This window comes from Seriola aureovittata, chromosome 6 (assembly GCF_021018895.1).
Source record: "Seriola aureovittata isolate HTS-2021-v1 ecotype China chromosome 6, ASM2101889v1, whole genome shotgun sequence".
Taxonomy (NCBI): Eukaryota; Metazoa; Chordata; class Actinopteri; order Carangiformes; family Carangidae; genus Seriola; species Seriola aureovittata.
The window spans coordinates 6,909,388-6,934,423 of NC_079369.1; the positions used below are offsets into that span (position 1 = coordinate 6,909,388).

General features: G+C 42.2%; 2 protein-coding genes across 4 annotated transcripts in view; one reads left to right on the forward strand and one right to left on the reverse strand.

Moving 5' to 3' along the window:
• The window catches only part of ralgps2 (Ral GEF with PH domain and SH3 binding motif 2), a 69,445-nt gene that overhangs the window by 10,681 nt on the left and 33,728 nt on the right, over positions 1-25,036 (reverse strand). For both annotated transcript variants that reach the window (XM_056378096.1, XM_056378095.1), the window contains exons 7-9: positions 23,782-23,871; positions 23,589-23,681; positions 22,124-22,250 (exon numbers count right to left, since the gene is read on the reverse strand). In XM_056378096.1, the coding sequence (XP_056234071.1) occupies positions 22,124-22,250; positions 23,589-23,681; positions 23,782-23,871 (310 nt within the window). The remainder of the gene's footprint in view (positions 1-22,123; positions 22,251-23,588; positions 23,682-23,781; positions 23,872-25,036) is intronic.
• Positions 1,843-18,752, forward strand: angptl1a (angiopoietin-like 1a). Of its 2 annotated transcripts, none has more exons than XM_056378097.1 (6): positions 1,843-2,152; positions 11,956-12,213; positions 12,366-12,983; positions 15,888-16,081; positions 17,067-17,337; positions 17,481-18,752. In XM_056378097.1, exons 2-6 carry the CDS (start codon positions 12,024-12,026, stop codon positions 17,666-17,668), a joined length of 1,461 nt encoding a protein of 486 aa, XP_056234072.1. In that variant the 5' UTR covers positions 1,843-2,152; positions 11,956-12,023; the 3' UTR covers positions 17,669-18,752. The 2 variants fall into 2 exon arrangements, with proteins under 2 accessions (XP_056234072.1, XP_056234073.1); XM_056378098.1 differs by having other exon boundaries at positions 1,843-2,102.

The window sequence follows — 25,036 nt, forward strand, 5'->3', positions numbered from 1 at the left end:
AAACAAGGCTGGACATCGTAATAGGGCCAGATTTCCTTGGATGCATGATGCAAGTGCCCTGGAGCTGTGGGTTTCTTGGTGTGAAGACCAGCTGGTAACTGCAGACGGTTTGTTTGATATTACACGGGCCAAAACATACAGGAATAAAAACCTTGCACAAACTCTCCTATTTGCATATACTTTGCTCAAATTTCTAACTGACTTTTTTTTTTTTTTTGCCCTGATCGGCTCCCAACAGATCTAAATGAGCGCCCTGAGTGGACGACTGATCTTCTCTTCAGCCTTCAGCCTTTCGAATTCAAGGCCATCGCCAACTCTGCCCCTCATTCCCTCTCTCATTACCTCTTTTTGGCAGAGTTGGAGCAGAGCTGAGATTCTTAGTCTCTCATTACATAAATATTAACACTGAGAGACAAACCCAGGAGCAGCTTCCCAGCATTCTGAAAAGAGAGATTAACAAGCTTCAGAAGTGAACTGATGGTGCGCCTTCCTTTCCATTCCTCTCTTTCCTCCTCTTCTCTCTTGCTCAATGTATCTTTCACACGCCAGCGGCGAAATTGAGTGCAGATGTAAGAAAAGTCATCACACAGTAGACTTATGTCACCCACACCTTCGCTTTCTTGGGAAACGGTGTTGTGCACTGAGCATGCAGAGTGTAAGCGCAGATGTACAAATAAGTAACGACAACAGGACTGCAGGACCAAGTCCAATAAATAGAAGGGCCAGACCTCATCTTCAGGATACCATAGACACACACACACAAACACAACACCATCTGATTAGAATCAGAGAGGGAGGGAGGGACGGAGGGAGGGAGGGTGGGAGCAAGAGAGGCGGTTTAAAAGCGTTTGAAGACTCAGCTGTGAGGGGGGAAGTGAAAGATGGGGAGAAGAGGAGGAAGAGAGGGATCCTGGAGGCTTAACCGCTATAGCTGCTCCTCTGAGAGCATGTCAGGGATAACAGCAGTTAGTCATGCACAAATCCATACTGCCAGGAACACCCACAGACAGATGCGTGCTCAGAGAACCTGTGGTTAGGGTACACAGACACTTCGTGTTTACATGTGGCAAAACTTGTATGACAAGGATCAAGTTAGAAACCTAAGGATGGTCACAATGCGCAAGGGGGGGGGGGCAGCTCCTCTGTCTGCTCCTCTTAGCCAGTCACCAAAAAGAGATGTGTCAAATATTTCAGCTCAAAAAATGTTTTGTCCATGTCTGACTATTCTAGAGACATTAAAGTAAATGACTGTGGTGATAAGGTGCAAGTAAAGACCAGACAAGCTCAGACTACACCTGGAGCCAGGATCTTTGCTGCAATAACAGCACTAATCAGCTTTATCTACCTGCCTCTGTCTCCTGCTCTCACATACGCAGCTGAAACTCAATAGGAAGCTGTTCAGAAACCTTAGCAGCATTACAATCTGTTCTTCCCACAGCTAGAGGAAAAAGAAAAAAAAAAAAAAAAGAAGGGAATCAGGGGTTGTAATTGAGGAAGAAGGGGTCAAAGCAGTTCGAGCCTGTGCTCCAAACTCAGCAAAACCACTTCTGAATTCAAACACATTTTTTTTTTCCTTCCACTCAATCTACTTCTCCTGCCTAAGAATCACGAAGGCCATTGTCCAGGATGGGAAACTTAATGAGCTCTGTTATTCTCTTTTTCTGTCTTTTTTTTTTTCCATCAGAGTGACATCAGAGGTAGGCTGGGCCACTCCAAAAAAATAGAAGAAAAAAAAAAAGGCAATCTCCAACTCCCACACCCTCATCCCCCTTCTCCTCCCCTCTCTTCCTCCTTCCCCTCCCCTCCTCTAGTCTCCCCCATCCTTTGTGAAAAACTCAAAAGCATCAGTCGCTAGAGCTCAGTCTGTTGAAGTGGCCGGCTTTTGAACCATGCCCAAGCTTGAGCCCCGGGACAGCTGAGTCCACAGAGAGGAGGACATCTTTGGGGAAGTAGGGCCTTGACAAAAGGCTGTATACTGTCATTTTCAGCTACAGGACAGAAGGAGTGAGTGGAGGGCAGCACCTCTGAAGACTGGGACAAAGAGAGACAGAGAGATGATTCCTGAGCACTGCAGCTCGGTGAAGACACAATACAATACACAGGTGAAACTATAACTGCAGGAAACACACCCCTCCCTACTGGTAACAAAAAGGTAAATGTTGTCTGAGTTCATTCTGTTTCCGAGTTTGATTCTTGAGTGTGTCAGTAAGACGCTGTGTGTATGTGTTAGGTGTATGTATGAGTAAATATGTCTGGGCAGCTGTGAGAGCTCTGGCTGAGAGGTTGGAGAGGTTAGGACGTTTCGTGACTGGAGGCTCCAGCTGCAGACAGAAACATTTAGCAACGCTTCTTTGGCTTTCCTCTGGAGTCTGAGGACTGGGACATACTGAGAGCTGTATTATGTATATACATTTAACACATGTGACAGTATGTGAGATCAAGAAAGGAGTGCAAAGCGTATGCTGGATGACATTTGTGTGAGAGTGAATTTATAAAGTATGGTATTTGGTGGTTTTTGCCTTTCCAGGGTGATGCAGGTTATGCAATAAGACATTTTTAGGAGAACAATATTTAAATTAAAAAAAAAAAAAAAACTCAAATAAGGAACATTTTTTTAGTCATCGTTGTCTCAGTGTGTTCTTCCCAACTGCAAAACTTTATCTTTAATTTACACTCCGTTTGAACTTGAAGAGAAACAGAAAACTAAAGATGGAAAAAAAAGTGAAGAGAAAGAAAAGTAGAGCATTCCAGTTAAACACTTGAGGGAGACTGATGTGATCAGATGGAGAGATTTCAGCTCTGGAGCCTGGCTTGTTTATTTTTTCTTGGCTTTTGGTTTCCTAATACAGCACCATCTGAGCCTAGCTGCCAACAGGGGCGCACATATGGAGTCGAGTTAACCTGCCTGAATCAGGGTTAGATCAATAATACTATACACATTATAAAGCCGTGACGCAAAAAAAAAAAAAAAAAGAAATACATTGTAGTTTGTGGACCATCTGTGATGATACAAGTCTCCTTCACAGGGTCGGATTTAAAAGAAAAGAGATGATACTATGTAACACAATCCTAACCACATCCTCTATTAAATACACCCCACGGACATAAAACACTTTCGTCGAAACCTTGCCATGATGACAAAAGCTTTGAACACTAAATAGCATCAGTCCGATGCGCTTCCATATCAACGACTCACAATTATCTTCAAATGTTTTCACTTAGGTCCAGGTCTGTTGGTGGGATCTGCAGAAAATGGTCTGTTCACTACAAAGCCACATCTGTGGATGTTGTAAACGACCATGAGACACACTCACACACAGACACAGACACACACAGACACACACACACACACACACACACACACACACACACACACACACACACACCTTCAAAGAGCCTGAGCTTCAAGTCGAAAGCAAAATGAGGCTATGGCAAATGGCTCAGAAAACATTTCGTGAGTTTGCTCGTTTTCCCGTCAGAGTAATAAATCTAAATATCAATACCTCCAATAACTCAGGCTGGAAAAGAAGAGAGACAGTTAAAAAGATAAAGAGGAGGCAGGCGCAGCTGTCCAAGAAATATCCAGAACATTCTGTGCTGAGCCACAATGCTTGGCCCTCAGGTTCACCTGAAACTTGGGAGCATGGGGAGCAGGCCTGGGAAAAAGCTTTAAATGGGTCATTACTACCAGTCCACACATAAACTAACCATTCGCTTAACGCTCCTCCCGGACTGTAAATCACAACAGAAAATCTGTTTGATGTCTTTGCTATTTTGCGTTTTTAAAACTTCCTGGACAAGCCAATAAATAGCGTTCAGGTAGTGCATGGTTGGGCTGCCAGGGGTGGTTAACCGCTGCCCTTTCCCTGCCGTCCTGTCACAGACTATGTTGTAACCCAGCAGGAGACTGATAGCTCACTCAGCCAACATAAGCCAACTTGGTTTTTTTGGGGCGATGGGCATGCATCCAATCGTATCTCACTGTTTAACCTGGGGCTGTGTGTGGACCCTTCACAGACACAGATGTGTAACCAACGGCTCGGCTGATCTTATCAGTAAAACAGAGCCACATATAGAAGTAAATGCAAGATAACACACACAAACACACACACACACACACACACACGCACACGCACACGCACACAGACATGGGCTTGTCCAAAAACACTGCCCCTGCACTGTGCTGACCACATGTGGTTACATCTAACACAGCAGAATGAGATGGACACATTTTATCACTTAAAACTCAACCCTACATTATGAGTCACAGAGTTAGCTGTAGCGTTTTTGGATAGAGAAAAGAGCAACAAATTATTAACTATGGGGGGAAAAAAAAGAGCCAAGTGAAGTAAAATGTGAAAGAAAAGCCTCTTGCTGCACCGTGAAGCTCATTTAGAATCCCCCTAATGAGAGCTTGGACACAGCTGAATGGACAGGTCACCATAGGGAGGAAGAGGTCAGCCAGGAGGTCGGGATAAACAGACAAGAGAAGTAGAGGCATGTAACTAAGCAGAGCCAGTGGGCAATGGGTGTGTAATGCTGTGTGTGTGTGTGTGTGTGTGTGTGCGTGCGTGTGCGTGTGTTGATTCAACTAATAGAAAGCATGTGCAGTTAGTGGTATGAGTTTAAGGTGAGGTGTGACCCAGAGGAGAAATAAAATCCAAGAATGACTATGTGTGAGCAGTTACGAGGAATCTCCTAAGAATGAAATTTTACACTATCCAGCCAAACAAACACTTATATAAATGCTGTAACTTTTTAATACTATCCCCTCCTGGCTCTCCTCTCTCCCCTGACCCTCCTCCAGCTCTTTTGTAATGCTTGAAACCGTATGTGTTCATTCAAAGCCAAGTGCCACTTTATTAGTTTATTATAATCAGAGAGAAAAGCCACCTGAACAGGCGAGGAAACTGCTGATCTGTCAGCCTGGGTAATAAATTACTGGGGTAGACATGAGTTTAACACGGCTGTGTTTGTGTTCTGTGTTGGGGGAGGTAAGGGGATGAGTCATGGAGTGATGGAGGAGGCTGTTGGGAAAGTTGAGAGTCCTTATCTTTACCGTGTGTGACAGCTAGAGATCGACGGCCTTATATGAACTTTGCCCCTTCCCCCGATACCCAAAGCATAAGAACATAAGAGTGTTTGTGCTCCTGTGTTTTTGTGTGTATGTGTTGTGCCAAAAGAGGAAGAGGGGTGAACCCACTTTCCACAAAGACCGATTGATTGCAGGGGTTGTGGAGCGGACTGGTGGGGGTGGGGGGTTGGGAAGAGTAGAGGAAGGGTGGGGCTGCACCCTAATCCCCACATATAGACCTCTGACCCCTACATCAGCCCACATGTTTAGAGTTTCACTACAGTAGAAGGAAACCAGATGGGGGCCCACAGTGCCTTAGGGTTTTTTTTTTTTTTTTTTTTTGGGGGGGGGGTCCTTCCTCAGTAATGTAGCATCATGAAGGTGGACATCTCAGTAGCTAGAAAGCAGGAGGTGGGAATAACTTCTGTAGTTATTATTGGGTTGTATTCTAACCAGAGGATAATGCCTTCTTAAATTGAACCACTTAATCTAACATAACGTCCTAATTTTTCCACCTCATCCTTCATTTTTACATTCTAGTGAGGGGAGCCAATCACTGGCTCCTGTTTATAAATGCTGAGAAAATCCTATTCCAACTCTTTGTACCTCACTTGATTTCCTTTTAATATTTTCAACATGCACAGTTTAATGAGGGGATATGAAAAAAAGCACCATTAATACTGTAGCGCAAGGTGTTTGCTATTCCACTGTGGTAGCAATTTAGTATGATTTCTTCAGTTACATTGATGAAGCTTTTATGAGTTTTTTCCTTGCGGATGGTAGTGATCTTTTCAGTATGCATGCTGTTGTTTTTGTTATCATTAATTGTTTCATAATGTCAGCTCTTTTACGACTTCCTCACTCATGCTGCGTTCTCCTCTACAGCCCCTGTTCTCCATAACATCACATCGTAGCTATTTCTTCACTGATTTTCATTCTGTTCTTTATTCCGCGCCGTTAGATGGTTTCTCAGCTTTCAGTTCCCTTCATTTTCCTGCTTGTGGCTCTGTAACCAATTGTTTTAGTGAGCATGCAATGAGTCAATTTGTGTGTTTGAGGGTCAGGGTGTACGAGTGGTCATGTAACTCAGCTCTGTTGACAAAAAACGGTGGCTGATGACATCATGTATGGATGAAACGCCGGGAGGAATTCAGTCTCTGACTGTGTACTAACAGTAAAGCTGGCTGTGCCGTTTTCAGAGATGTTTTGATGTAAAGCAGATCTGCTGTTTATTATTGCTCCTCTCCTTGACTCATCCCGTTTTGTTTATACTTTTCTCTCTCTCTTCTGAGCAGAGAAGGTGTGTTGTGTGTTTCAGGGCATTTTGGACTTGTTGTGGGAAAGTCTGAGGACCAGATGGGCGAGTGGAAGTGGGGGATTTTGAGGCTGGGAAATACACTGGCTATGAAAATATAAATAGATTTTGTTCAAGTCTTCCCCCCCGCTTGTTGGACTGTTATCCATCAGGCTACACACTGACACATCAGAACTGGTAAATCACTGCAGAAGACAGGCTACCCATGAGATCTGAAACAAACACAATCAAATGAAACTTCTGGCAGTGACACATCAATCTGAGTTTTATATTTCTAGTTCATACTCCTGCATTCAAAAGTCCAGTGCAGATCTGAATCACAACAGACTCTCCACAACACAACACACAAACTATCAAGTTTGCATGTCAAACTTTCTGAGAACTTCACTGTTATACTGAAATTCATAATGTGAACATAATGTAGTTATTACTAAATGCTGACACACTAAACACATCTGTTACTCATCTTTGCTCCATATCATTAAACCTAATTTGTTAAAGATGAATGAGAGATGCAACAACCAATAACTTGCCTTAAACTACACAGTATGAAGTAGACAGATTGCTCACATGCATATTTGTACGACTCTCAAGAAACCATACACACACACACAGTATAAATATGATAAATACTGTAAGATAGTGACTTTAAAGGGCCCATGATAAAGAGCAAACTTGGTGTCCCCTTCATTTCTAACCACCTGCAGCGAGCCAACTTTCCATGGAAGCACTTTAAACCACTTGTTTATTAATCAGTTTATCAAACAGTTGATTGCCTTGGCTCAGATCACAAGACACTTTGTGCCAATACATACAGTGTAACTTGAAGGTACAAGTGTGACATATGGCTGTCTTTCTGAGGTAACCACCAACATTCATTATGTTGTTTAACCAGCGAGGCAAAACAAATGTTTCCTGTCTCGGAGTTAAGTAAGCAGCGTTGCCGTCTTGCTTAATGGGTTCTCTGGTCATTTCCTCTTTTACAACATACAGAAAATAATTAATTCTGTCTCCAACTCAGGCACAAAGCTAAGCGGCATTCATGTACAACATCAGCCTCTACACAGAAAACCAAGGTAGACGAAAGGCAGTGTCCTCCTCGCTATATATATATATATGCATATCTAGAGTGAGTTGTGAGAACTAACAAGTGACACACACACAATCTGAAATAGTTATTGAGCTCTGGGCTTTAGCAAAGGGGCATAGTTGGCATCATTTTGCACGTTGTGTGTGTCTGTGTATGGGAATTGTGTGCAAATATGGCAGTGTGGAGAAAAATAACTGTGTGCATTTGTGTGTGCGTGAGGCAGTCCAGAGATCTGTCAGCATGGCACTAAACTCTTTAATTATTATAACATCTGAGGCCAGACCTCAGAAAATCACCTCTGCTGTCCAAGGCAGAGAGCTGTGTTCAATAAGAACCAGCAGAACTCTTAATCTTGTATAATGACACAAGAGAAGGAATAAAAAAACAAACAAAGCCATGCCACATATGGCAGATTTGAAAGTTTGTGTTTAAAAGATAACCAAGTTACTTTAATGACCTTGTCCTGTTCAAATGAAAATTCTTCCCATTTGGACGAGAAAGAGTGTGTGGTGAAAAGAAAAGGAAATAGGCTACACATAAATATTGTCTGTGCTTAGACTGTTCCAATAACAGCCATGAAAGTAAATTAAACCATAGCTCAGACACAGTGAGACTGACAGGGGGGGAGTGAGGACAATTAAAAAGCCACTGTCATGTGTCTCCTGACTATTAATAACTATTAGTGGGGTGACAACCCAGCAGTGCAATTAGGAAGACTGATGAAGCTCATACTGTTGCCAAAATACGAAGAAGACAGAATGAGAATGCTTCAAACCCTTTATCCACACAGAGTTTCACTGCTTTCACATGGATGTTGAGAAATACAAGATCAAGATTATCTGCTGAATGGCTTACAATCCATGACTTTCACATGTCTGTGACAAAGTTATATAGCTGTAGCTGAAGAGTGGAAGGAACACCAAACACAGAATGCAAAGAGGAAGGAGTGTGTTAAAAAAAGGAAGACACGGAAAGTGAGGAGACAGTTTACAGAGAGGAAATTAATTTAATGGAAAGAAACAGGCTGATAAAAGAGTGCAAATCTGTCAAGAATAAAAAAAGTTTAAAAAAAAAAAAAAAGGAATGGGAGTATGTTATCTATCAGACGCTCTGCCTCAAATTATGTTCAGGATGCCTGGCCAGGAAGGAAAAAAGGCACTGACCCACTTTCTACCTCTGTTAGTGTCGTCTTTAATCCTCTACTATCTACGATATCTCTTTAAATCTTTGTGCTTTGTTTCAGCCTTACAGCCTGTTGCTCCTCTTTGCTTTCCCTTGTTCTGTCTCTGCTGTATTTGGCGACACAAGTCAGTGCTCCTCTACGTTCTGGTTGCATCTAACATTTCTCTGAAGCACCTCTCAATGTATTTCCAGCTAAGTATTGCTCAGTTAGAAGCATGTGAAGGAATGCCAAGGCACAATACCCCAGACATGCAGCCAAAAGCAAACGTTTGTTTTTGTCAAGTGTGGAAATAAAACAATTCATGCAACTTTATTTGCTTTTGTGCACTGAAAACTGCCCACATACATACGGTCCAGAGTTAGACAGTGCTTCCATTATAAACTAAAACCATATTCAGTAAACAGACTTTAAGTGCAGCCTGTTGAGAAACATCCAAGTCTGTCTACTCTGTCATGCATGGAGTTTTATTTGTTGCTTCTTTTGTTGTTGAATCTGAAAAGCACCAGATGTGACCTTTTAATGGAAATGATGAACCAATATAGCTTGTCAAGTAGGGCCTCTGCACTGATCAATACGAACGCTCTGTAATGTAGATGATATAGCTCTTAGCTTGCAAAAAGAAATCCAAATTTCCAATCTACAGACTACAAACATCAGCATGCTGACTGCAACCGTAGTATGTGAAGGTGCATTCACATGCATGAAGTTTTTACTCCCACAGGGGAGCACTTTATCTTTTCTGCTCAATAGCCCTCCAAGTCTCTAAGCGCTTCAGCAGTGTTTGGTTTTGGTTTGTTGGGATCAAAAGAAGGAGCCGCTCCACTTGTTCTGAGGAAACACTGTAAACCTTGTACCTTCACAACACACTGGTGACCTCTTCACGTTCGCTGGAATGTCTTTGATATGTTGTGGTTCCATGAAAGAGACTAGGCCCCTCGTACTCAGAACCACCACCCAGGAGGAAATCAGGCTCAACAAGACAGGAAAGAGAAAGAAAGAAGGAAAACTAAAGGATGACAAGAAAGAGATGGAAAATAAAGGAGGTGATAGCTGATTGATGAGCTGTTGCCTGGCCTGGTCATACCCCCTAGACTGTAGACGATGCTGAGTATGGACACTTGTGTGAAGCTCACAGCAATAGTAGAAAACCAGTCATAGTTTGGAAGAGAAGACACACTTGAGAACTGATACCGCTGATGCTGCTGTTAAAGTCATTAGCAGCTCTCACTGAGGTCAGCAAGGATACAGTACCTGGTTACGCTGTCAGACACAACGGCTGCTGGAAAAACACACAACCATGAAAATGAATAACGTCCCTAGATAGTCATGCACACACGGTATTCAATCATACAGATGGACACACAAGCATATGCATACCAGCAAGAGTGCACATACACAATACAGATCTGCAGTATTAGCTGTAATCCTGTCCCTTCTTCACATTGTTCCAAGTGACAGAATTTCCAGAATTCCTGAAGAACCACAATGGCGTCATATGGGAGACACACAGCGCCTGAGTTTCAGGGTGGAGGTAGGACTTAATGATGTGGCACTGAGTAAAGACTGACTGTGAAGAGTGATGGAGTGGATTAGGAGGACTAGACGGTCCTGGCCTCGCGCAGGCCCAGGCCAGGGTGTCAAATGGAGCAGTGTGTACATCTGTGTATGAGGCTTTTGTGCTTGTGCACTGATGAGAAACAGAACTAAAATGACCGGGGATAAGAAAGAGGTGAGTGCCAAGAGTCTTCCCTCAAATTAGACAAGGCTGAAGACAACTGTGCACACACTGTTTTCTTGACTTTGTCTCACACCCCTGTAGTGACTATCTGTGTGTGTATGTGTGTGTGTATGTGTAAACTCTTTCAAGTGAAACACAAATTTTACTTCCTAAGCTTTCCTGTTGGATGTGTGGAGCCATGTGGGGCAGTGAGCGCACAGGAATGAGCATTTTCAACCTGTCTCACAGGAAGCTGGATTGGAATTAGGGGTCAATGTGTTTTACTGAGGGGGGAGGGGAGCACTGTGCAAGTATGTTTATAAGTAACACTGTTGTATGAGACAATAAGGTCAGATTTCTGAGCAGTAAGAGAGGTCATGAACCCTCTTCTCGGCCACTTTGATCAAATACTTAGAACTAAGGAGCCCCAGGACGTAAACTCGGGCTAAAAGGCTAAAAGTTAATTAAGCCATTTCAGTTTGCATTGTCACTGCATCCAAACAAATGTGAATATTAGGGGAATCACAAAGTCAAAAGTGTTGATGGTTTATTATGTAATTTTGCATGCTGATAGAATCATTGCTGGAAAAAAGATGACGAAGTAGAAAGGGAGATTAAAAACGATGGTTATACACACTGTAATTGCACTGAAACTGAGTGATAAAGTTTCTCCCTTTTAATGAGAATCGTTTTAGATTGGTCTGGAAGTGGGCTACATAACAGTTCATTAAAAGTTAACATTATAAGAATATTCCCATCGTTCTCCTAATATTGATACGAATGAAAAGACTGCTGTTTGCAAGACGCTGTATCAGTCATTCAGCTTATGTCTGATCAATCAGCCATGTAGCACTGCACGTCACTTACTGGGCCATTAGAAAGGGTCAACTCAGGAGCAGTGACTGTTGAGGGGACAGGAACTATAGTATGACCTAGAAACCAATACTAGACGTAGGTTCCTGTGGTCAACATTCAAATAAGTTCCTAGATTCCTAAAAAGAGTTTCTGGAAGATTTCCTCAAGAAGGACCATTAAGGAGTATACTATACAAGGATACAAGGATACAAGGAGAGGAGTTTGCTAAAGAAAGAAAAATCTCATTCTAAGACTAAAGAAGATAAATTAAGTGCAGGGGCAGGTACCAAAGATAAAGCACAGCCAGCCGCCACGTATCAGACCTCTTAATGGAGGGAAAACCAACACGGCCTCAGAAAAAAGGGTTGTCAGTCAGCAGGAGAACTAACTGAGATGGAAAGCAGACCTCTTGCTTCTGGCTGGTCAGAAGTTGTGTTCTCTCTTTCAGTATTTCCACACAAACAAAATTAAGTGAAACAAAGACCTGACATCTCTGCTACTTCACACCGAGAGGACCCTTTTCTATACAATTACCGATTGTCTGTGGATATTTGCAGAAGTGTGAAACACCTTTTCAGTAAAATCGTATGGCAGTAATTTCCTCTGCTCTTGGAAAGTATCCAATCAACACCTCTGTGGTTGACATTCCCTTTGTTAACCTTTGTAGACAAAGAAGTGGCTGTTTCCAGCTCTTAACTCCTAAGGACTTGTATTCTTGCAGGAAGGCCTGGAGGGACTTAGAGGGAGCACCAGTACCTGTCCATCTATTCATCTAACCAGCCAGCAGCAATGCAGGGGCTGATGTGGAGCCTGTGCGCCGTGCTCTGTCTCTCCCAATGGGAGGAAAGTTACTGCAGGAGTTCCAGGGAAGCCCGGAGGACCAAAGAGCCCTCTCTCCACAGGAGTAAAAGAGCTCCCCAGGATCCTGATGCCAAAAAGTGTTCCTACACCTTCCTTGTACCTGAGCAGAGAATCACAGGTTCATATGTTACCTTATTTTAGCAATAAACCTTCAGTTATTCACCATACAACTGTATTCATTTATCAAGGTTATATAACTATTATCTATTTTCACCTTTTTCCCCTAAAACATTCTTGGTACTCCCCTAAATAAGTCATATCTGTCAACAGGTCCAATCTGTGCCAGCACCACAGGCCCCGAACCAGACAAGGACAGAGTGACCCGTATGGACATTGCAGATGTGCGGGAGGTGCTCAACAAACAGCGACGTGAGATTGAGACGCTGCAGCTGGTGGTGGATGTGGATGGTAACTTGGTGAATGAGATGAAGCTGCTGCGGAAAGAGAGCAGGAACATGAACTCCAGGGTGACCCAGCTCTATATGCAGCTGCTGCATGAGATCATCAGGAAAAGAGATAACTCTCTTGAGCTGGCCCAGCTGGAGAACCGTGTCCTCAACGTGACCTCTGAGATGATGCGACTGGCTTCAAGGTACAAGGAGCTGGAGGCCCGGTTTGCCACTATGGCCGGGGTGGTCAACAACCAATCCATTCTCATCTCTGCACTGGAGGACCAGTGTCTGAGGATGGGACGCAGTGAGCTGCCCGCAGTTCCTCCGCTGGTACAGGTGGTACCACAGAATATACCAGTTAATAATCGTTTCACTAATGAGATACAGAGGGACAATAACAATCGTGCCTTTCCCAGAGGATCACGCATGGACTCCCCAACTGCAAACCCCTTTGGGATCAACCCTCCACCACCACAGGGAACACTTACCTCAGATGGTATGTACCAATTTTCAAGTAGCAGGGGATAATGGAGGAATAAGTGAATGAACACTATAAAATAATCAGGGATTTAATTGGTTTTTAGGAAAAGGAAGCTGAGCAAAAACAGATGTCCTTATAAGTAATTGTCAATTACAACAGTAATTGTCCTAATTCATTGTACACACAACAACTAAAACATAATTACCTACACAATGCAATTCAAAACATAATTTCTAACAACAGTAGGTATTGCTGAGGCACAGTTGGCTCATGCTTGGCATGCTACAGAAGCAATGAAATCATAAATTCCTTTGATTCCTACTTGGCTGCCTGTATTGGCTGCACTGCACTGAGCATATGCACTAAATTAGTGGAATGAAGGTAAGGCTTCTTTGAACAGCATTAAAAACACTTCAGTTGAATGGGAAAATATGTATCTACTGCAAGGCGTAAGTCAGTCCTATATGTGTTCTATTGTATTCAAGAAATAAAGGAGTGAGGTATACGGAAACAAAGCACACATGGAATGGACTAATCCATGAAGTCTCAGACCCCTAAACAAAACCATCATATCAGATAAAATCTCAGATAGATAAGAATCCTCTTTTATTTTCCTGACACACACTGACTAATTCTAACATCTGACAGATATCATCTCCAATATGAAACCAATTTGCAAGGTTACAACTTTACTTGGAAATGACTCCGTAAAATTGGTCAGTGCTGCTGTATTTTGACTGGCAATTAGACTACGGTGGGTAATGTTGATGGGGTTATACAACCAGATGGTTAAATGGATGAAATCATGCATAACATCCCTCAGACAAAAAAGGGGAATAAAAGGTGGTCGGCTTGAATACTGGCAGGGGAATCACATCGTGACATAATATGATTCCCACAAGAATGTTGAGGCAACAAATATTTTTCTCTGGTATCTGATTAAATCAGAAACTGCCATTTTACTGTAATGAGAAGTGCGAATTCAATCCAAGGTGTCTGATAAATGCTGTTTTGCTAGGTCGTCCAGAGTCTGTGCTTGATCCTCCAGAAACCAGTCTCAGTAGAACACTGAACACCTCCAGCCTGCTTACAGTACTAATAAATACAGGCCTATTTCAAGTCCAGTAAGCAGAGAAGCAAAGGAGTCATATTAAAAAAACCTCAGAAAAACCTTTGGAAAAAGAGAAGAAAGAGAGAAAGAAAGAAGAAGTGTGGGAGGGACTCCATTTCTAGATTACAAAAAAAAAAAACTTAAAGTTCTTTTGGCTATTTCTGGTTGTGCATAACAATTCTCCACCTACTTCACCGAGGTCTTGCTGAACTGTTATTTCAGTGTGGTATTAGTTAATCATAGCTCATTACAACTGAGAGCTGCAATTCAATAATCCTCCAATTCCACAGGCCTTGTCCATACCATATATGAAAAGGTCAGTGTTAAAATTCTGCTTTCACAAACTGCCAAAATCTATTTTTTGTCAATGACCGAAACAAAGTTCTCCATCTGGACATTCCCAGTTTATTTTGAACCAAGAAAAACAACAAAAAGGGATGTATCATTTTTTTCTGGGGTGGCCGACACATCATCCTTCGCCATTTAATTTTCAGGCCATATTTTTAACTTTTCCATAAAACCTACTAAAGCCTTTCTTGTAATATGGATAGGTACTCTAACTCAATAATTTCCTTTCATTTTCTATTTGACTGCCATTGTTAAGTATCCATGGATGAATGCACCCTTTTCGACATATAGTGTGTATCTAAATCAGAGAGGAAAATGAGTAAAACTTCAAACCCAAAGCTAAGTCACCAAAGAGCACTAATGGGTTCTTTTCCATGTAGGTTCACTACTACTGTAAATAGACATTGACCGACCACAGTTTGGTCTAGTTCAGCCCTTTTAAAACACTATGGCTTGATGACTGGATTTATATATAACCTCAATCTCTAAAGCACAGTTCAGAGAAACTGACAAGAAAGTGACAGAAAAGGAAAGAACGAAGGGGGAATATGTTAGAGAACCCCTGACAGTTCTGATGGAGACATATCATTACTAGTAAAATATACGCTTGTGCTGGGGAGTTTTAGGTATCTGTACCAGGCCATTACACTGGTTCCCTATGTGCTCCTATACTCAGTTGAGAAAACCATCTTCCATTGGCATTTAGGCCCTGGAGGCCCTCACACAATGCCTGTGTTCATACTGGTTTAACACATATTCACACAGGGGAAAACAGAGGAAATGTGCTGGGTTTAGGCTCAGCTGCTTCAGCTTTGGGTGCAGTGCTAACACATGGCGTCAATTGAAGGCAAACTCCTTCATTTGAAGACAAACTCTAGGTGAATATTCACGTAACAATCTAAGTGAGCATATGCATGTTTGTGTAATTTCAGACTGCAGGATGTTCGGAGCTGAAGGAGATATTTTCCAAAGAATGTGGCCACAACAATATATCCCCTCAAACTTATCAAGCGATCCTTCTCAACTTTGTCTCCCCTTTTTCTCTTGTCTACTGTACTATAGCGCCCAGAGTGATGATGATGACTTTTGCATATGCAATGAAAAAAGAAGACATCTTGTTCACTTCAAGGCACTCAGTATGGTGTATTTTCTCAGGAGGCTTAAACTGTCTGTGATTTGGGCAGAGGGTGATTTTAGTAGGAATCAAGAGTCAGTAAGAAAAGATTAAGATATAGAAACTATAATTCCTTTACATTATATAGCAATTTGTGGATTTATGGCTTTTTTAATTTTTTGTTTTAACTAATTTCAACATTTTATTGGGCTAATGTAGGAGCTTTTGTTTTGGTCAGATGAAGTGAAATGATGATGAAGTGATAAGCATACATTTTAAAGCAGAGCCACAAGCACAATCCACATCTCTCTCTTTGTCTTCCGCTTTTTCTTATTTCTGACCCCAGGTCCCTTCAGGGACTGTTACCAGGTGCGAAAGGCGGGCCACACCACCAGTGGGATGTACCTGCTTAAGACAGATGGTAGCGACCGCCTGATCCAAGCCTGGTGTGAACATGGCCTTGACAATGGAGGATGGACCGTGTTGCAAAGGAGGAGAGATGGCTCTGTTAACTTCTTTCGGAATTGGGAGAACTACAAGGTAAGTTTATTGAAAAAGGAACAGAAGTTTAAGAGGTTTAAAAGATAAGGTTTATAAGACCTCTAATAAAACTTTACCCAAAAATTTAAATATGATTCTTGAGGGAGACCTGTATTCACAGCTTTTCCTCTCCCTTCTCGTAAGCGGCCAAGTCTCAGGAGTTCATTTTGGGGCCACTAAGCAAGCACTTGCTTCAATGTAAACAGCTTAGCAATAGATTTCCTTTCAGCGAAATCTCAGCCAGGGACCTACACACAAATATACACAATCAGAGAGCCCCGGTGGGCTGAGAAGGAAATGCAGCTTTGCTCTCAACCCCACTGAAAATGATCCTTTCATCTTTTTCTTCCCATCTGTCAGCCTTTGCAATTGAGATGTGATCCAGGATCTAACAGATAAAGTAGGGGAGACAGACAAAGGACCAGTTTTTATAACACTCAGAGCAAAACCAAAAAAGAGAAAAAAACAAAAAAACAAAACAAAATGAGTGGTCTCTCCATTTTCTCTGTTTCCCCACCATTTATAAAATTAGATTTAAGAATCAATACTTGCATGTTGTTTGGATCAGTGACAGGCATTTGCTGTATTCAACCGCAGCCAATTCACCACTACCGCTGCAATTCTAGTAATTCATCTCAAGTGAGAAAACACAGATCACAACCTTAGCACATTATTGTCACAACAGGAAGCAGATCTGATTTCATTTTACATGACTGCAGAGGCAAGACTTCTTTAAACTCAGCACACAGCAAAGAAATCTTATTAACCTCACTCTGCTTCACTGTTGTGTTTTTTGGACGTGATTTCACTAACCGGAGAATAAAAAGAGATGTATTGTTTCAACGGGTAACTAACCCGCCGTGTCGACTAACTTAAATTAATACTGCACTTTGTTGGTCTGCACTACATGGCAGTGGGATTTTAACACAGACCACAACTGAAAATGGGTAACACAGAGCATGCTGCGGTGCTTTTCCCCCCACAGAGAGGCTTTGGTAACATAGACGGTGAACACTGGCTTGGACTGGACAATATCTACAACCTGGGGAAACAAGGCGACTACAAGATGATGATAGAGTTGGAGGACTGGACAGGGAAGAAGGTGTACGCCGAGTACAGCAGCTTCCACCTGGAGCCAGAGAGCGAGGGTTACAGGCTGAGGCTTGGCACCTACCAGGGAAACGCTGGGGACTCCTTCAGCAGTCACAACGGCAAACAGTTCACCACACTCGATCGTGACAAGGATGCATTTTCTGGTAGGGTGGAAGCTAGATGAGCTCCAAATGCGTTTGGATTTCTTATATTAGTTGCACTCTACTGACACAACAGAGGGTAAGCTCCCACTTTGTCTGTCCATCACAGTCATCTTGTCTTCTGATCTTATGTCCCTCTCCACTAGGCAACTGCGCCCACTTCCATAAGGGTGGCTGGTGGTACAATGCCTGTGGCCAGACCAACCTGAATGGCGTATGGTACAGCGGTGGAGTTTACCGCAGCAAATTTCAGGATGGAATCTTCTGGGCAGACTATGGAGGAGGTTTTTACTCCCTTAAGTCAGTGCGCCTCATGATCCGACCGATCGATTGAGATCTTGAACTTTGGTAACCCTTCAAATGCACCTCAGTCTCTTTTCTTATCTTTGTCTACCCATAAACAAATACTGTAAAAGCAGGACCAGGAATCCCTGCCGTAGTTCAACTGTGCCCCGTCAAAGACAGTGGAGGAAGGGACAGTGGCACGTGTTCATTACCAGACGATAATCGCTCCAACAGTCTGTGCAGTGGCTAGCTCCAAGGTTGACTCAAACATGGAAATGAAGACTGATGCCATTGCCCTCTATAAATAACTGCTCTTCTCCATGTTTCAGTCTGGACAGTAATGGTCCATCCACCTCCCTGGAACCTTTCAGTATTACTCATAAGTGTCCTATTTTACTCACTCTTGTTGAAAATCAGTATGTAATAAAGGGAAATGTTAATTTACTACAGACATGACATTTCTTCCGAGCAGCTAATGGTGCCTTTTTGAAGGTAGTGTTGCCCATGCCAGGGGCTACTGGATGTACTGGGTTGTTTAAACCGTAGTAGCATGAAAAATAATGCAATTCAAAATTGTGTTACCAGTTACAATACCTGACAAACAAATACTTAGAGGACAGGCCTTGATGAACCTACTGTGTACTTGTTTCTGGGATTTGTCTGGACTTGTGGGGTTTCCTTTCACCCCTGACAAAAATGAACTCATGTGACAATGTGCTTGTTCAATGTGCTTATGGCTGAGCTGGCTTTGGTATGTAAATATCTTTGGCTTTATTTGTGAAAGTTAATTTAAGAGGTGTGATTCTACTCAGGCCAAATGTTCACAATGTTGTCACTCTGCCAGTCTTTGTTATTTATCAGTGTATTTATAGTAAATATAGCCATGGCCATTTTATATCTAGCGCTGTAACAATACAATTTTAAATATTTTTTGTATCCCATGTAGAAATACATTAATAACAGTTGAACAGACGCTCATGCACACACACCACACACATGCACACCACACACACACACATACACACACACACCACACAGATAGCAGACACAAATCCAAAATGGATGTCTAGCTGATTTGAGGATTGAGAGTATGTGACATGCAGTGTCAAATTAAATTCTTTTTGTAAACATCACACTGTCCTTCAGTCTTCACTCAGATTCATCTTAATGAATAACAAAAACGACCCTTTCCTTCACAAAAAATTAATCTCACTATGAATGTGAAACTTTAAATATTACAGTATGAAAAATATCAGCTAAGCCTCTATCCATATAAAGGATGATACAATCATCTGAAAGAAACCACTTCAAATTTCTTTGATCTGATTTCAGTGCATTCCAAGCTATTAGGGCACTGAAGAAGGTCAAGGGGATTTGATAATTAAAGGGGAGAATAAAAATGAAGTGTGACCACAGTGCGAGACTGTTTTTAAAATCCAATTATTCTTGTTCTGAAAGGAAGAGCGCTAAAGCAAAGGAAAGAAATATGTGAGCGGAAAAAGCCAGATTGCGGAGAACAGATTGGACTATGTCAAGGTACGGACAGAAATAGATAACAGGGAGGATATTAAATGACGCTGCTATAGAACAATTTAGATTAAAATGAAAAAAGCGGAGAGAAGGTAAGACTGATAAAAAGACAGACAGATAGCTAGGGAAGAGAAGGAGCATGTGTTTGTCTGATGCAAACACATGCACAAAGGAGAAGCTAATGGACACATACAGTCAACGCATCATAGCTCATATACTCACACACTCAGTGAGCCAACAAAAGCGTCAGGCCGGTTTGCTGTCAGAAATATGAAATACTATATATTCATGCAGTCCAAGAGCCCAAGCCAGACCAGGCCTTGCCTGGCTGAACAAGCTCCTGACACACAGGACTATTTACTATCATAGGAGAGAAAAAAAAAGTCAGTCAGTTGGTTGGCTTTCCTGATCTCTTTTCTGACATCTTACCGCTGGTGCTTTCCATTGGTTAGTCAACACTGTTTTGCTTGCAGCCCACAGCTATCCCAAAAACTAAAGCACCAGGACACTAGACGAGAAGAAAGTCAAGGTCCTGTGTGCCTGTATCTGACCCTTCCTCCACTGACAGAGAACAAATAACACTTCACTAGCACAGGATCCCATTCATAACTATGATAAAATGAAACTGGTACCGTCATAAATATTAAAAATTCCTTACTCAATAACACACTAATCACAAAAGTGTAATGGTAAAGCCCCTGTCTAGACTGGACATGTTTCAGTTGTGTTTTCTCTCATCTAGCACACATGTTCTAATGTGGACAACTGAGTGCAACACTACAAAAGTCTTCCAGGAGAAACTGTCTGAGAATGTGCACTAAACACCCTTTTCCCCTCTCCAAGTATCAGCTATGCAACAGCTTCTATATCATACCAAAAATTGTGACCAACATCACCTTTTAGGGTTCAAGTCCATGTTTTCTCCACTTACACTTGTCTGTGAACAGTATCAAACACTTGAATGCACAGTAGTGCATGACTGAGCCAACTCAGTGTACACAGATGGTGGACAGCAGCTACTGCTGTTATTCTGCTTATGCTACGTGGCTGGCGTAGACAAGGTGAATGGATAACGAGTTGGGGAAACTTTTTTAAAGTGTGTGCGTTTTGACACAGCGGAGCCATATATTTCTGTGGGCTCTTTGTTCTTGTGTGATTGGCTAGAGAACAGGAACAAGTTCATCTGAACATTTAACAGACTGGCCCTGTGGCGAGTGCAGACAGGAGGGATCTGTCTCTGCCGACCCAAATAGCAGGTCAGAGTTCACTCAATTGCGTACACACACACACACACACACACACACACACACACACACACATACACACATACACACACACACACACACACACACACACACCTTAGCACAAATGTATCACTGTGCAAAAAACAAGACTTAGTGACTACACAGCAGACACAGGGTACTTTCTTTAGCCTTGTTATCACCAGAGATAAGCATCACACCTACAAAGATGCAAATGGAGCAAAGACAGAAACATGATAGGAAAACGTAAAAGTGGCACATATACACCAACACACATTGTAGAAGTTAACCCGCCTGTGGTGTATTTAGAAAGTAGAAAAACACACATGGTAATTTTAGCCCTCTGCTGTGGGTTGGGACTCAACAGGTACTTTGTTTAGTGACTAGAAGTTAATCCAAGCTTGAACAAATCAGAAGAAACCCCATTACACACACGCACACACGCACGCACGCCACTCATGTTGGAGGAGATGTTCTGGAACCAGTACTGTGGCTTTCAGTCTCTCACTCATTCATTCCTACTTTCTCTCAGAGGGATCTGGTGGATTTATGATAGAGGGGAATGTCTGAGAACAAGAGAGTGGCGATTTCCTTCCTGTGTGCCAACTTGGCTCCGTCCAGCTCTGACGACAGCCAGCTGGTCTCACATCACACATCCACAGTCATCATTGACAAGCTCAGACTGTAAGGAAACACCATCCCACTCACACATACTCATACAAAGACTTAGAATACAAAGACTCCACCCTAGGAACGACCAACTCGTCACACATCATCACTGAAATGCTTACCAAATGGAAAGTCTTTCTCTCTTATCCACATACACACACAATGAGGACATACAGTTTAGCTGGCAAATGTGTGCCGTTTCACGACATTAGCTTCGCATTGGTTTCATGATCTGTCATTAATTCTAGACTTCCATGACGGAGGACGCTGGGGAAAATGGGTGGTTAAAAGTTTCTTTAACGACAAACAGACTCTCCAGCTCTCTGTGTTTGTGCTCGTGTCTGTGTTTATTTGTACATACTTGAGCGTGTAAGTTCGAAATCGCACAGCAGTAGCTATGATATGAGCCTGATGGTTGGAGAAAAAACATTGTGGCAGTAAAGAAGTTCAAAGTCATCCAGTCATCATCAAGTCAAAACAAGAACAAACAGTACAGCAATAAAACCACACACATGGGCATGAGCACTTTCCTTGCACAACTCATAAGGGATTCCTGTGTGATGTCATACTGTAGAGTCAGAGAAAGAATATAAAAAATAAAAAGAGTATAAAACTGAGGGAAAGGAAAAAGACATTAATATTATTTTTTCCTCATTGATTCATGTGTTTGTTCCAGCTGAGAGGAACTTTGAGATGTTTCACAACAGAGCAGTAAAAATATGTTCAACAAAAAGAGCAGAATGAAAACAGAAGGGGAACTACAGACAATAAACATGACTGACTGATGACTTTGGCACTGAATAATTCATGAGATAATAAGATGAGATAAGGAAAAATAAAACACCTCTCGTTTCCTGTTTTATACCAAACACATGTTCAGAGGCAGTTTGGTTCTTAAACCCAGACATTTGTACTCAGATCAACCTTTATCCCGTGACCAGCCCGAAAAGATAAGAAGCTGACAGTAAGGAACATCAGTGCATCCTTCAAACATCAAAGATCGTGTGGTGGTCTGCGAGTGTGTGTCTGTTTGTGTTTGTTACCTAGGTATGGTATACAGGAGACCATGCTCTGGCTGCTTATGTAGTCTCTCAGACGTTTATAGTTGTCTTCTTTGGACATCAGGTAGTCGAGTCGATCAAACGTTGCCTTGTCCTTCCGACTCAGTAACTGTGCGGTAAAGAACAGAAGGGAGCGAAGAGGAAGAGACCATGAAATCTAAATAGACTACAACATGTTAGCAACAGGAAAAATACAATTGAGAATAAGTTTAGTCAATAAAATGACTTCACTGAAGTTGCATTTGCTGTTGAAGTCATCAGAGTGAGTGAAATGTGAAATACAACATAAGTATCTGTATAAACACATAAGAAAATGCAGAGAATCAGAAACGGAGAGAAATGCTGCACGACAGACAGAATCGGCTTACACAGTTTCCTTTGTGAACACTGCCTGCTGGTTAATTGGATGTGACAAACTATCAGCAGGCTGTAAGTTCACAACTTGTTCTGAATCTTTAGTCACCCTTTGACAAGAGTAGACAAAACACCAATTTCAAAATGGCAAGTGGATATAGTCAATCCTTAACCGTTAACACTTTTTATTTGTGGCTTGTTTGGAAAAGAAGTCAAATACCTGGTAGTATTCTGCACTCATTTACAGTCGTCAGCGTCAGAGTAAAGTGCAGTTATGTTGTAGTATTCTCTACAACCGTTGCAAATGTGTTAGAAAGAAACTGGAAGCCCATGCCAAAACATTTTCTCAGAGGGAAGAAGCTTCTGAAATTCCTCTAACAGCTAATTTGTCTTAATACACTGACTACCCTAAAACTTACACTTCAATGAACACCAGGCCAGTGACAGAGAAAGGAAGTATGCAGCTTTCCATGCTTGCATATGTCTGCTTGTGACAGCTACAGATGCTAAACTGCAGAGTAGTTAACTTACAGACCATGGCAGAGGTAGTGAAGCCCCAGACCACAGTCCAGCTGATCTGCTGACATAACTTAAAGGCTTGTAACAATGAGAACGTACTAATGATGGCTGCAGAGATCAAGTGTGTGGTCCATTACATCAGAGCCTCATTATGTCATTATGGAAGATCATCTTCAGCAAGAACACTGGCACAGACTTGCTGCCCCTCACACATTCATAAGCTGGACACTGATACAAAATTTCCTGTATAAAAAGGTCTACAGCGCCGACCACGCCAAGATCTGATCCAATCTGCACAGAGGCGCCAGGTATTTCTCTCAGGAACAAATGTGCAGCACTAAACTCACTGCCATCTCTTAAACTCATCTACTCTTGGTTTACCTAATGAAGTTGAGTATATTTAAATTCTAAATGTCCTAAATTCTCCTTTTCATCTTGTCATGGCATTGATGTTTTTATTAGCCTCTGTTTATGTGTCCAGTGTTTTGGCACTGATCCATGTGACATCCCTGTTTACTGACAGCACTGCACTAACAAACCAAACTTACTTTCAAAGTAAGGTAAACATACTCACCGCCCATGTTTTAGTAAGCCTGAAGATGGGAGCACTTTGCAACCCTGACACGACAGCCATGACCGCATGGAGGTTGTTCATGTCACACAGTTTCTGAAAAGTTAAGAGCACATAGAGCGTACAAATTGATTTTAAACTGCAAACATTCATCAGGATAGAACAACAGTGTCATGTTGTGCGTAAACGCGTGTACCTTGGCAGTGCGAATGTAAAGACTCAGCACCTCCGCTCTGATCTTCAACGTCTGCGCATGGAGGATCTCTCTCACCACCCAAAAACTTGTCTAGATGAAAACACACACAAAGAGATTACAGCACGGAGCGACACAAACTCGCCAAAAACTCGCCAAAAACAGACCCAATTACAGCAAAACTGAGGAAAACTTCATCTCTCATGTTACTTTTTTTTTTTTTTTTTTTTACAGAACAATGAGTATTTCAGGTTTGTAGAAAGAAAGACAGGGAGTTCTGCCTTGTTAAATCTCTAGACTTTGAGACCAGAGCCAAGGCCTGCAGACAGCCATGACAACTCTGGACTAAAACCAGTATAAAGCGGAGCAGGAGAGCACTGGACAGACTGCTAACGGGAATGCTCCATTACAGTCGATTAGAAATTAGTTCTTGAGAAAAAAACAAGAGCTTCACAGGAGAATCCAATTGATTCCAACTGATTACACAACAGATACACACCATAACTCCTGGTATGTCAACTGAAAAAGGAGCAGGACTGTGTGTATGTGTGTGTTCAGAGTACTTGGCCAGATCGAGAGTAATGTCGGAAATCTGTCTCTAGGGAGAACGCTGGTAAGCCAAAGTTCTGATTACACGTACACACTCGGACAAGTCAGTGAATCAATCAGTGTTTAACCACTGGGGACAGAGGGAATGGAAAGAGGAAAAGGGAGAACAGCGAGGGAAAAGAGGAGGTAATGGGAGGGGAAGTTAGCGTCAACGCCACAGGGCTCTGAGGGCTTTCAAAGCCCACAGCTGTCTGCACATTGTGTTCTGATAAGACAGGCAGACTGACCATCTCTGCTTTTTACTCTAACACAGACATACTTTCACCTCATTCAGTTTCTGAACTAGTCTCTACTTTGCTCCTCGCCCATTCTTCTCTGCTGTTCGTGCTTGATTAATTGACTTTGTCTGTGTGGTCAACATTCCTCTATTAAAGCCACAGACCATTAGATGTGCTTCATGTGCGTCTATAAATTAGGTGTGTGTGTGTGTGCTTCTCCATCTACATTCTGGATGTGCACTAATTCTAACCTACAGTTAACTTTCCTTCTTTTTCCTGGAAACAGCCTCGCAACTTGTTTTTGTTTCAGGGAAGAGCCGAGGAGTGAGGAGATAAATTCATCCAGCCACTCACTCGCTTGCCCCCCCCCCCCCCCCCTTCTTTCTCTTTTAACCATATGATACACTCATCAAACCGGTCAATCAATCAAT

What these genes read in the sequence shown, in the direction of transcription:
- angptl1a (XM_056378097.1), top strand. Translation starts at nt 12,024, where the DNA reads ATGCAGGGGCTGATGTGGAGCCTGTGCGCCGTGCTCTGTCTCTCCCAA. An exon ending in GGGAACACTTACCTCAGATG is followed by an intron (nt 12,984 to 15,887) that starts GTATGTACCAAT and finishes TTCTGACCCCAG; the next exon opens with GTCCCTTCAGGGACTGTTAC. An exon ending in TGACAAGGATGCATTTTCTG is followed by an intron (nt 17,338 to 17,480) that starts GTAGGGTGGAAG and finishes CCTCTCCACTAG; the next exon opens with GCAACTGCGCCCACTTCCAT.